This window comes from Sinohyriopsis cumingii, chromosome 13, assembly GCF_028554795.1.
Source record: "Sinohyriopsis cumingii isolate HCF-2022 chromosome 13, ASM2855479v2, whole genome shotgun sequence".
Lineage (NCBI taxonomy): Eukaryota > Metazoa > Mollusca > Bivalvia > Unionida > Unionidae > Sinohyriopsis > Sinohyriopsis cumingii.
This window is the reverse complement of record NC_142973.1, coordinates 5,492,281-5,505,394: the sequence shown is the minus strand read 5'-3', so window position 1 is coordinate 5,505,394 and position 13,114 is coordinate 5,492,281. Positions and strand designations below refer to the sequence as shown.

General features: G+C 35.4%; 1 protein-coding gene across 3 annotated transcripts in view; it reads left to right on the top strand.

Moving 5' to 3' along the window:
• LOC149784886 (mediator of RNA polymerase II transcription subunit 25-like) overlaps window positions 1–13,114 on the top strand; it is a 173,182-nt gene that overhangs the window by 101,921 nt on the left and 58,147 nt on the right. For 2 of the 3 annotated variants that reach the window (XM_089978464.1, XM_089978463.1), the window contains exon 18: window positions 6,379–6,465. The exons of the other annotated variant lie outside the window; for it this stretch is intronic. In XM_089978464.1, coding sequence (XP_089834590.1) covers window positions 6,379–6,465 — 87 coding nt within the window. The remainder of the gene's footprint in view (window positions 1–6,378; window positions 6,466–13,114) is intronic. 3 annotated transcript variants of the gene reach the window in all.

Here is a 13,114-nt window from a genome sequence, read left to right as displayed (position 1 = left end):
AATATTTGTTCACTGTGCTTTTCCCACTTTGTCTTTTTGAAATTTGGAATTACTTCGAGAAGTGGGATGTTTGATAGCAAAATAAACAATTACAGCACTCTCTCGTATAATGCCATTCATTATATAATGCTTTCTGTATATGCTGTACTTGATGGCCAGTATAACTTGTGGAATGGATATATTGTAGTTGATGTTCTCAGTATAATGTCAGTTTTCTGTATATGCTATACATGACGGCCAGTATAACTTGTGGAATGGATATGTTGTAGTTGATGTTCTCAGTATAATGTCAGTTTTCTGTATATGCTATACATGACGGCCAGTATAACTTGTGGAATGGATATGTTGCTGTTGATGTTCTCAGTATAATGTCAGTTTTCTGTATATGCTATACATGACGGCCAGTGTAACTTGTGGAATGGATATGTTGTGGTTGATGTTCTCAGTATAATGTCAGTTTTCTGTATATGCTATACATGACGGCCAGTATAACTTGTGGAATGGATATGTTGTAGTTGATGTTCTCAGTATAATGTCAGTTTTCTGTATATGCTATACATGACGGCCAGTGTAACTTGTGGAATGGATATGTTGTAGTTGATGTTCTCAGTATAATGTCAGTTTTCTGTATATGCTATACATGACGGCCAGTGTAACTTGTGGAATGGATATGTTGTAGTTGATGTTCTCAGTATAATGTCAGTTTTCTGTATATGCTATACATGACGGCCAGTATAACTTGTGGAATGGATATGTTGTAGTTGATGTTCTCAGTATAATGTCAGTTTTCTGTATATGCTATACATGACGGCCAGTGTAACTTGTGGAATGGATATGTTGTAGTTGATGTTCTCAGTATAATGTCAGTTTTCTGTATATGCTATACATGACGGCCAGTATAACTTGTGGAATGGATATGTTGCTGTTGATGTTCTCAGTATAATGTCAGTTTTCTGTATATGCTATACATGACGGCCAGTGTAACTTGTGGAATGGATATGTTGTAGTTGATGTTCTCAGTATAATGTCAGTTTTCTGTATATGCTATACATGACGACCAGTGTAACTTGTGGAATGGATATGTTGTAGTTGATGTTCTCAGTATAATGTCAGTTTTCTGTATATGCTATACATGACGGCCAGTATAACTTGTGGAATGGATATGTTGCTGTTGATGTTCTCAGTATAATGTCAGTTTTCTGTATATGCTATACATGACGGCCAGTGTAACTTGTGGAATGGATATATTGTAGTTGATGTTCTCAGTATAATGTCAGTTTTCTGTATATGCTATACATGACGGCCAGTGTAACTTGTGGAATGGATATGTTGTTGTTGATGTTCTCAGTATAATGTCAGTTTTCTGCATATGCTATACATGACGGCCAGTATAACTTGTGGAGTGGATATGTTGATGTTTTAGGATTAATGCCATTTTTCAACACATGATGAGCTACATGATGCCAGTATAACTCCTGGAGTGGATATGTTGATGTTGTTTGGGGTTTAATGCCATTTTTCAGCACATGATGGGTTATTAATGGCTAGTATAAACTGTAGAGTGGATATGTTGTAGTTGTTTTGGGTTTATTGCCTGTATTCAGCACATGATGGGTTATTAACGGCTAGTATAAGCTGTAGAGTGGATATGTTGATGTTGTTGTTTTGGATTTAACACTAGTTTTAAGAGCATGATCAGCTATACATGAAGGCCAGTATAACTTGTCTAAGAAGAACCTGGGAAAACCCCAGTAAGAACCACCGACCCACAGGAAACTGCTGGCAAGCTTTTTAACATAGCCACATCTGTTGAGCCTGAGACTCAAACCCATGTGGACAGAAGTGAGATGGCAGTGATCAGTAAAGGCAAATGCTTTAGACCTCTCTGCCACCCTATTTTGGATATAATGAATGAATGTCGTGAACACTGTCACCAAAATTAAATGATTGTATAGAATTGATGTATCAAATGTATGATGGTATGGGCTGAAAGAAAATAAAATGAAGCTTAGTATATTATCTTTATTTCCTTTTCTAAAATATTGTTTGTGAGAAATAAATGTTAAAATACCATGAAGCGAAAAAGAATATTTAATCTATGTAAACTTTAAATATTTATGTATGTTTGGTTGGCATTTGGTTTATTTCACCCCCTTTCCCTCCTTCCTCCCCCACATGAGTTAAGTCTGGGCTGTTTCTGTGTGCCAATGGTGCCTAATTAAATATGAAAGGTGCTTCCACTTGGTGCATTGTTGTAACAATTGATGCAGATTTGCACAGTTCGTGTTACGGGTTGTAAATTCAGTTCTTTTATCTGTAATGTGCATTTTGTAGAGGAGTGTTTGACTTAGACCTATAGGGGTTTAGTTAGACTGTTTACCCTGCCTGCTCCATGTACCAGTTTCTTATTTAATATAGGGATAAATGATAACCAGTCTCACTTATGCAATTGTATGTCTTCATGTTCGGCATTTTGCGAACATGCTACCAACTTTAAATTGAAATTTGCCTGAATGACGTTGGATCAGAGTGATACTATCCCATTGAAAGACTCAAAGTGATACTGCCCCATTGAAAGACTCTGATACTATCCCATTGAAAGACTCTGATACTGTCCTATTGAAAGGCTCACATAGAAACTATTCTATTGAAAGACTTAGAGTGATACTGTCCCATTGAAAGACTCAAAGTGATACTGCCCCATTGAAAGACTCTGATACTATCCCATTGAAAGACTCACAGAGATACTGTTCCATTGAAAGACTTAGAATGATACTGTCCCATTGAAAGACTCAAAGTGATACTGTCCCATTGAAAGACTCTGATACTAACCCATTGAAAGACTCACAGAGATACTGTTCCATTGAAAGACTTAGAGTGATACTATCCCATTGAAGACTCAGAGTGATTCTGTCTGATTGAAAGACTCAGAATGATACTGTCCCATTGAAAGACTTATGGTGATACTGTCCCACTGAAAGACTGAGAGTGATACTATCCCATTAAAAGACTCAGTGATACTGTCCCACTGAAAGACTGAGAGTGATACTGTCCCATTAAAAGACTTATGGTGATACTGTCCCACTGAAAGACTGAGAGTGATACTATCCCATTGAAAGGCTCAGTGATACTGTCCCATTGAAATTATCTTACAGTACATCTCCCTATTCATGCAGTCCACCATCATAACCGAATAATTGTAATAAATTTAGCAGCTTGTGTATTGTTACTGGTTATGACATTGGTGAGAAAGTTGTCTGATTTGAAATTTGTATCTGTGTCATGCAGGATAAAGACAATGCAGTGATTTAAAGGTGATTTTAAAATGATGTATTTGCTTTGTAAAATGATTCTGCTGGCTCTTCAGAACAATTTGTTTAAGTAAACAATATCACATCATTCTAACTGGCACCATAATATAGGGCCCTGAGTAAATTTTCATTCTGTTTAATAATTGCTGAAACTTGTTTCATATCTACAGTAAACTTATCGTTCACAAGTAGGCCATCATAAACATCTGATTTTGCTGTCAATCAAATGGTGGATGGTCATTTTTAATTGGGATCCTTGGTGGTTAGTCTGCTGGATTCACAACTGAAATGGTGTGGGGTCAAATCCCACCATTGGATCAGCGTGGGTCAGCCTCTGCACTAAATAAACTACTTTTGCTGCTCTGCCATAAAAGACTGAACCAAATCAAACCCTTTTTATTTAGTGTAGTAGAAATGCAGAGAAAGACTTGACCCAAATGAAGAAATAATTTGTATTTTTAAATGTAGAAACCATGAAATTATTAGCTCATCAAGTCCTGACCCATTTAGAAAATATCAAGTAGCCAATGAATGCATTTAGAAAATATCAAGTAGCCAATGAATGCATTTTCTCATTCCTAGATTGAACCGTGACAAATGCAATCATCAAATTTTTTATCATTCTTTCAATATGGCACATTGGTACATAATGTGGTCAGCCATTGTGGACCCCAACTAGTGCATTATAACTAGGGTGAACTGTATTTAAATGAGGTTCATTCCATTGTTAATAACCTTTGACTTTAAGGCATTCATTGACAGACATGGTAGGGAAATATTTAAACTTCAAATCAGAAGGCAGGCTTCAACCACGTCTTAAATTGATGCAGATATTTGAATTACCTATCATGGTATTCAAATGACACTTTCTTGTCAGTAACCATCATTTTTTAACATGTATTTGGGTTCACTTTGTTTCTAGACAAAACAGATTTCTTTGCAGTTGTTTAGAAGTCTTACAACCTCAAATAAAGATCATTTCCATAATAAACACTTTGTTCATAGTTAAGCTTCACTGTAGATAGGATACGCATGGCGGCCAGTATTAATGGTTGAGGAAGATCTTGGAAAAACCCCGGAAACAACCACTGACCCACAAGAAGCTACTTGCAAGCTTTCTCACTTCACTGTATTTAAAACTTCCCTTATTGGTCTGACATACAATCTGGGACTTTGGCTTTCTCAGAAAGCCTCCATATCGAGGCTAATAAATCAACACTTCTTCTAAGATTTGCCTCTTATCAAACTAACCTCCAATCCATATAAATCTGAATAAGAGGTCGTCTTGAGGCCCAAATACCAAATGAGGTGCAACCATAAACCAAATTTAATGCCACATTTTGGCACATAAATTTGCCATCAGTGTGAAGCAGCAAAAATAATATTGCCAATACAATTAATCCAGCCCCTATAATACTTAATCTTTGCCAAATCAGAAAGTCATTGACCATTCCTCTAATTTCTTTGAGTATATTCAGTATAACAAGAGAATAATTTAGTAGCCATCTTATGTGCCTGTGCACTGATGGTTCAAAAGATGTTGACAAAGTGGCATCCTTAGTTGCACCATCTCACAACACCATCACCAGCTAGTTACAGAACACAACTTCCAGTTTTACTGCAAAAGTGAAAGTGATACTTAAATCATTTCATTATATTGAAACCTCTGTAAAAACACATTTTGTTTCAGATTCACTTTCCATACTAAAAGTCTTTAAAAAATCTTAAATTTTACAACACTTTAATGACCGAAGTCTTACAGAAACATAGTCTGGTTATACAGTCTGGAAATAACATACTGTACTTTTAGATGCCCAGTCACGTCATTATTAAGGGTCAGTAGATAAAGAGGCTAGAGCTGTTACCTGTTTTTCCTTCAAATACATTTCCCTATCAAATTACATTAGGATCATTAGCCTGATACCTCTTGAATCCAGCTCTGTTTCTTCCGCTATCTGATAGACAAAGGGCAGTAACTGTTGTCCATTACCGCCCTTTGTGATCATCATTTTGTTTTCATTTTAAAACCTTACTACAAAACTTAGGGTTATTTTACCATCTGTCTTTTATCATGTTGTTAGAGAAAATGTTTATTTTTTTAGGAATGATTTATCTTCCCATATTAACGTATGTATTTCTAAAAAGTTTTTTAAGGTCATTGCCTTTTATCTTGTTGGACTACAAATGTATGCATTTTTAGAAGGGTTTGTTTTGCTGAAGCCTTTTGCTACATTTTGTTGTATAGTATTAGAACATTACTTTTAATTGTCACTGTAGTTTTTGATCAGATTTGATATTTAAGCTTCCATGGCTCCTATGGACAGTGTTGTAATGAAGGAATACTGTATATGGTCTAGGAAAGAAGGTACTTGACATCAACATTAATAGTATGAAGGAATACTGTATATGGTTTAGGAAAGAAGGTACTTGACATCAACATTAATATTCAGTCTAGCAACTATATGCTCCAGGATTTCCTAGTTTCAATGTGTGTGTGTGTGTGAATTTGCATTCACAAATTGAAATACTCAGGTGAGTGATATTAAGCCATTGTTTACCTCTCTTTGTTTTTGTTCGCAGTGGGAATGGGTGGTATAGTATGCTTGCGAACTTTCTGATCAGTCTGTTTAAGTGAAGATTAACTGCTGTGATACACTTTCACCAAAATTTAATAACCTCTTTGGGACTTTTGTTGTATAATCTTTATTGAGACCATGGAATGTATTGTCTCAAAAGAGTGGTGTAATTTTGTTGTTTCATGCTTAATAAATTAATAATTATATCAAATTCTTGACTTCTCATATTCATGCAAAAGTACAGGGTTGCTTTTTTTAAATTTTTATGACTGTACTGTTCAGTTATGCCATGTATTTTCTATCTATTGCCATATAAATTTCTATACATCATCCATATCCATGTGTTTCCAATAATACATCATGCTGACAAGACATAAAATCAAGGCATCATGCTGATTAATGGAGTATCCTCTTAACCCTTATACAGAAGTCTGTGACAGTTTGGGGTCAAATGTCAAACTATTTCATGTGTTCTTTGGGTTCTCCTGTAGCAGCAAGCAAAAATCATTGGCCAGTTTAGTCACCAGCTTCAGCCAGTTACCATGGCTACGACTTCAGGTTATCTAGCCCTGCCACAGGTAGTTTTGTCTGTATATGTATCATTATGCCTACCTATATCTCTCATGGGTATTATTTGGGATGGCAGATGAGGTAAAGGGAGGTAACCTAGACAAAAGGCTGACACAATACACTGTCAGACAATAAGAGAATATTTTGGATTTAATGTTTCAATTTCATTTTATTAATTTTATTAGAAAAACTCCTAAATTTCACAACTCTTTTATACATGGTCCAGGTTTGGAAACTGTTTTAACTGATACCTGTTTTAAAAGAATTATTAGTGTTATTTCTTTAAGGTTGTCGTTTGGGGGGTGGGGAAGGAAACGTAAAATTAATTTTTTTAAAAGGATATTTAGATGATGAAGAACCAGTCATTAAACAAAATCAGATGACATTTCATATCACTGTTTTGTTTCTTTTTTGAAAGTGCAGTCATCCTTTTGTTGTAGATGGGTTTGGTTTGGAGCTTTGTGCATGCTGTTCATGTATAGGAGTGGTTGCTGCCAATGTGTGCCTTGTTAAGGGATGATTTTGATTTAAATACAATCTGAAACTTTGATCTTGTGCCTAAGTTTACATCAGAAAGTTAACAGTAGTTTAGTGATACCTCCATTTGATGTAGGATGCAAAGAACATCATGCATAATTGATTACAATTTAAGAGCACTTCAGGTTTGTCGCAGTTTAATAATTTTGTTACAGAAAGGCGATATTGATTTTAGGTTTTACTGGTATAATTGTCATGTGATATAGCTACCATTTTTTAGATGTGATGTTATAATTGTCATGTGACATAGGTATCACTTTTTAGGTTGTGACATAGTTGTCCTGTGACATAGCTGTCGTTTTTTAAATGTGACATTATAATTGTCATGTGACATAGCTATCATTTTTTATATGTGACATTATAATTGTCTTGTGACATAGCTATCATTTTTTAGATGTGACATTATAGTTGTCATGTGACATAGCTATCATTTGTTAGATGTGACATAAATGTCATGTGACAGCTTTCCCTTTTAGGCTGTAGCATTATAATTGTCATGTGACATAAGTATCACTTTTTAGGATGTGACATTATTGCCATATGACATATGTATCACTTTTTAGTATGTGACATAATTGTCATGTGAAATAGGTATCACGTTTTAGGTTGTCATCAACAATGATCAGAATCTGTGTTGAAAATTACATTACTGTGTACTAAAAGTTTGTAACTAATACCCTAGTTCTTAAGTCTTGCCAGAAGCATTATTACAAATCTGTGTTCTTGAAATACTGTTTACTGGCTTGGAATCTTTTCTTGTCATTGGAAGCTATTTCAGTCTATATAAAAGGTTAAATCTCTTTACAGTTTGTGATATTTAGCTCTTCTGGTCATACACCAGAGAGCCTTTGGATGGTCTGTTGTCTGCTGTCCATCATCTGTCTACCTGTTAGCACAAGTTTGTTATTGCTATTCCTTAACTATTTGGAGTATTGCCTTAAAACTTTACGCACGCATTATCCGATGGTCTGGTTGGTCCTTTAAAAAAAATGGTGCCTCTTGGGCATCCATCTTTAAAATCTTGTTATTGCTACTTCTCCTGAATTGAAAGTCATATCATCATGGGGTTTGTTGTTGTTGTTGTTGTTCTAGGGTTTAACGCCATTTTTCAGGACAAGATAGGCTATACATGGCGGCCAGTATAACTGGTGGAGGAAGAACCCTGGAAAACCCAGGGAAGAACCACCGACCCACGAGACATCATGGGGTTCTCACTGAAGAGTTATTATGAGGTGTGTTGGTCTTTGACAGAAAAGATAGACAATCTGAAGTCAAATATGGCCACCACAACAGTCATCTTCAAAATTTTATTACGTCTAACGCCTCCTGAATGGAAAGTCAAGTCAGCATGGGATTTTCATTAAAAGACTTATGATGCCAAGTTTTGGTCCTAAATGAAAATGGTACCAGTCTGATGCCCAATATGACCACCACATCAACCATCCTAAAAATCTTGATATCAGTACTTCTGAATGGAAGCCCAAATCAACAAGGAATTTTCACTAAAAGACTTATGATGTCTAGTTGGTCCTAAATGAAAATGGTGCCAATCTGACTCCCAATATGGCCACCTTGAAAAATTTGTTATAGCTAATTCTCCGGAATGGATTGTTTTATCAACATGGGGTTTTCATTAAAAGACTTCTTGTGCTGTCATACTAATTCTGAATCAAAAATGTTTTGATCTAGCATCAAATATAGCCACCATGGCAGTAATCTTGAAATTCTTGTTATTACATCAACAGAAAGTCATAATGGCATGAGTTTTTCACTAGAAGACCTATTTATGAACTCTAGTTGGTCTTTGAATGAAAATTCTACTAATAAGACCATTATATCAGTCAGCTTTTAAATTCTACTAATAAGACCAGTATAGCAGTCATCTTTTAAATCTTGTTGATGCTGCTTGTTCTGAATGGAAAGTCATATTTTGAATTGAAAATAGTTTTATCTCTTCTCCTTACTAAATGGATGATTGTATCAGTATTATATATATATATATATATATATATATATATATATATATATATATATATATATATATGGGGCCCTCCTTAAAATTTAATTAAAATTATGTATACAATATCAAATTGACCTCGGAGCTACATGTGGCAGCTGTAAACTTTCACCTTAAAGTAATTTCAGTAGACTGATGACCAATACATTTTGCTTTGTCTGAATAGTTACACAATTGAGAGTGTTTGGGTTGGACCAACGGGTCACCAGTTGAAGTTTTTGCCATATAACCTGCCGTACAATCTGCACAATAGGGATATGTCCTTATTTGTTAAATATTAGTGAAAGTTCTTTTGGTTGGACAGAAGGGACACCTGCAGTTTTCACAATATAACAGTCTGTAGAATCTGGAAAGTAAGAACATTTGCTTATTTGTTAAATTAGTAAAGTTTGTGGAGGCTTCCTTATAATTATAGACATCAGGATACCACTATTTGTAAAGCTTTGAGATTCATGCTCAGCCATTGTAAGAACCTCTTGAATTCAAATGATTATACGTGAATTACAGTAAGAAAGAAAGGCTGATTCCAAATAAGTTTATTTTACTAGGTAAGTGGTCATGCCAATTTCCAAGAGAGGAAAATTACAGTTGTTTGAAGACCTTATATAACATCTTACACATTGTATTTCACACATGTAGAATATGTGGGAAGGCCTTAATGCATTTATTTCTCCATTGAATAATTCTCCAGTCATATTAATCTTAGGTAAATAAGCTCTGCTCCTTATGGAATCCAGTTTTCTTTAGAAAGTCATATCCATCTCCAGATGATAAAGGGAACAAACTCTACACATTACCTCCCTTTGTTAGTGTTAGGTGTTTGCCCATTAACCAGATATTTACCAAGTTTAAGCTTTCTCTGCATAGTCAACGTTGCCCTGCATTTCCTGCCCTAGAAAATCAGTTATTTCTACCCATCCTTTCAGAAAGCTGGTATAGTACTGTCTTTGGATATTTTTGCAACATGCTGATGTCATATTTTATTTTTGATTAATTTTTGTGTGAAACTTTCATTGTTGATGGACATTTATCCTTATACAGGGAATCCAGACATTCTTCCCACAAAAGATGGATTCTCCTGCATTTCCTCCTCCTATTGTACATGTTAATGTGATCAGGGAACATATTCAATGGAGAAAACACATATTTATTTATTTAGTACTAAATGTTTCTCCAAGAATACTCACTGATCACATTGCACTTAAACCTTCCTCACATTGCCACTAAAACCCTCCCTACATTACTATTAAACCTTCCTCTCATTGCCACTAAAACCCTCCCCACATTGCCAGTAAAATCCTCCCCACGTTGCCACTAAAAACCTCCCCACATTGCTACTAAAACCTTCCTCACATTGCCACTAAAACCCTCTCCACATTGCCACTAAAACCCTCCCCACATTGCCACTAAAACCCTCCCCACATTGCCACTAAAACCCTCCCCACATTGCTATTAAACCTTCCCCACATTGCCACTAAAACCCTCCCCACATTGCCACTAAAACCCTCCCCACATTGCCACTAAAACCCTCCCCACATTGCTATTAAACCTTCCCCACATTGCTACTAAAACCTTTCTCACATTGCCACTAAAACCCTCCCCACATTGCTACTAAAACCCTCCCCACAGTGCTGCTAAAACCCTCCCCACATTACTAAAACCTTCCCCACATTGCCATTAAAATCTTTCCCACATTGCCACTAAAACGTTCCCCGCATTTTACTAAAACCCTCCCCACATTGCCACTAAAACCCTCCCCACATTTGCCATTAAAACCCTCCCCCATTGCTACTAAAACCCTCCCCACATTGCTACTAAAACCCTCCCCACATTGCCACTATAAACCTCCCCACATTGCCACTAAAACCCTCCCCACATTGCTATTAAACCTTCCCCACATTGCTACTAAAACCTTCCTCACATTGCCACTAAAACCCTCCCCACATTGCCACTAAAACCATCCCCACATTGCTACTAAAACCCTCCCCACATTGCTATTAAACCTTCCCCACATTGCCACTAAAATCTTTCTCACATTGCCACTAAAACCCTCCCCACATTGCCACTATAAACCTCCCCACATTGCCACTAAAACCCTCCCCACATTGCTATTAAACCTTCCTCACATTGCCACTAAAACCCTCCCCACATTGCCAGTAAAATCCTCCCCACGTTGCCACTAAAACCCTCTCCACATTGCCACTAAAACCCTCCCCACATTGCTATTAAACCTTCCCCACATTGCTACTAAAACCTTTCTCACATTGCCACTAAAACCCTCCCCACATTGCTACTAAAACCCTCCCCACAGTGCTGCTAAAACCCTCCCCACATTACTAAAACCTTCCCCACATTGCCATTAAAATCTTTCCCACATTGCCACTAAAACGTTCCCCGCATTTTACTAAAACCCTCCCCACATTGCCACTAAAACCCTCCCCACATTTGCCATTAAAACCCTCCCCCATTGCTACTAAAACCCTCCCCACATTGCCACTATAAACCTCCCCACATTGCCACTAAAACCCTCCCCACATTGCTATTAAACCTTCCCCACATTGCTACTAAAACCTTCCTCACATTGCCACTAAAACCCTCCCCACATTGCTACTAAAACCCTCCCCACATTACTAAAACTTCCCCACATTGCCATTAAAATCTTTCTCACATTGCCACTAAAACGTTCCCCACATTTTACTAAAACCCTCTCCACATTGCCACTAAAACCCTCCCCACATTGCCACTAAAACCCTCCCCACATTGCCACTAAAACCCTCCCCCCATTGCTACTAAAACCCTCCCCACATTGCTACTAAAACCCTCCCCACATTGCCACTAAAAACCTCCCCACATTGCCACTAAAACCCTCCCCGCATTGCCACCAAAACCATTCTAAACCTCCCCACAAATATCCTATTGATGTTAATCTCAGCTTAATCTGGTCAACATCTGGTTGATGGGTTGCCATCTAGCAGTGGTAAGGGTCGGTCAAGGGTACGATTTTCTTATCTTTGTAAGATAACTGTTAAAAAAATGTTATACATTGTATATACTTATTATACATAAATGACACTGTATATATCATTATTATACAGAAATGACACTGTAATTACTTATTATACAGAAATTACACTGTATATAACATTATTATACAGAAATTACACTGTAATTACTTATTATACAGAAATTACACTGTAATTACTTATTATACAGAAATTACACTGTATATAACATTATTATACAGAAATTACACTGTATATATCATCATTATACAGAAATTACACTGTAATTACTTATTATACAGAAATTACACTGTATATAACATTATTATACAGAAATTACACTGTAATTACTTATTATACAGAAATTACACTGTAATTACTTATTATACAGAAATTACACTGTATATAACATTATTATACAGAAATTACACTGTATATATCATCATTATACAGAAATTACACTGTATATATCATCATTATACAGAAATTACACTGTAATTACTTATTATACAGAAATTACACTGTATATAACATTATTATACTGAAATTACACTGTAATTACTTATTATACAGAAATTACACTGTAATTACTTATTATACAGAAATTACACTGTATATAACATTATTATACAGAAATTACACTGTATATATCATCATTATACAGAAATTACACTGTAATTACTTATTATACAGAAATTACACTGTATATAACATTATTATACAGAAATGACACTGTATATACTTATTATTCAGAAATTACACTGTATGTACTTATTATACAATTATTACACTATATACTTATTATTCAGAAATTACACTGTATATACTTGTTATACAGAAATTACACTATATACTTATTATATAGAAATTGCACTGTATATACTTATTATTCAGAAATTACACTGTATATACTTATTATACAGAAATTACACTGTATATACTTATTATACAGAAATTACACTGTATATACTTATTATACAGAAAGTACACTGTATATACTTATTATATAGAAATTACACTATATACTTATTATACAGAAATTACACTATATACTTATTATACAGAAATTACACTGAATATATCATTATTTTACAGTAATTA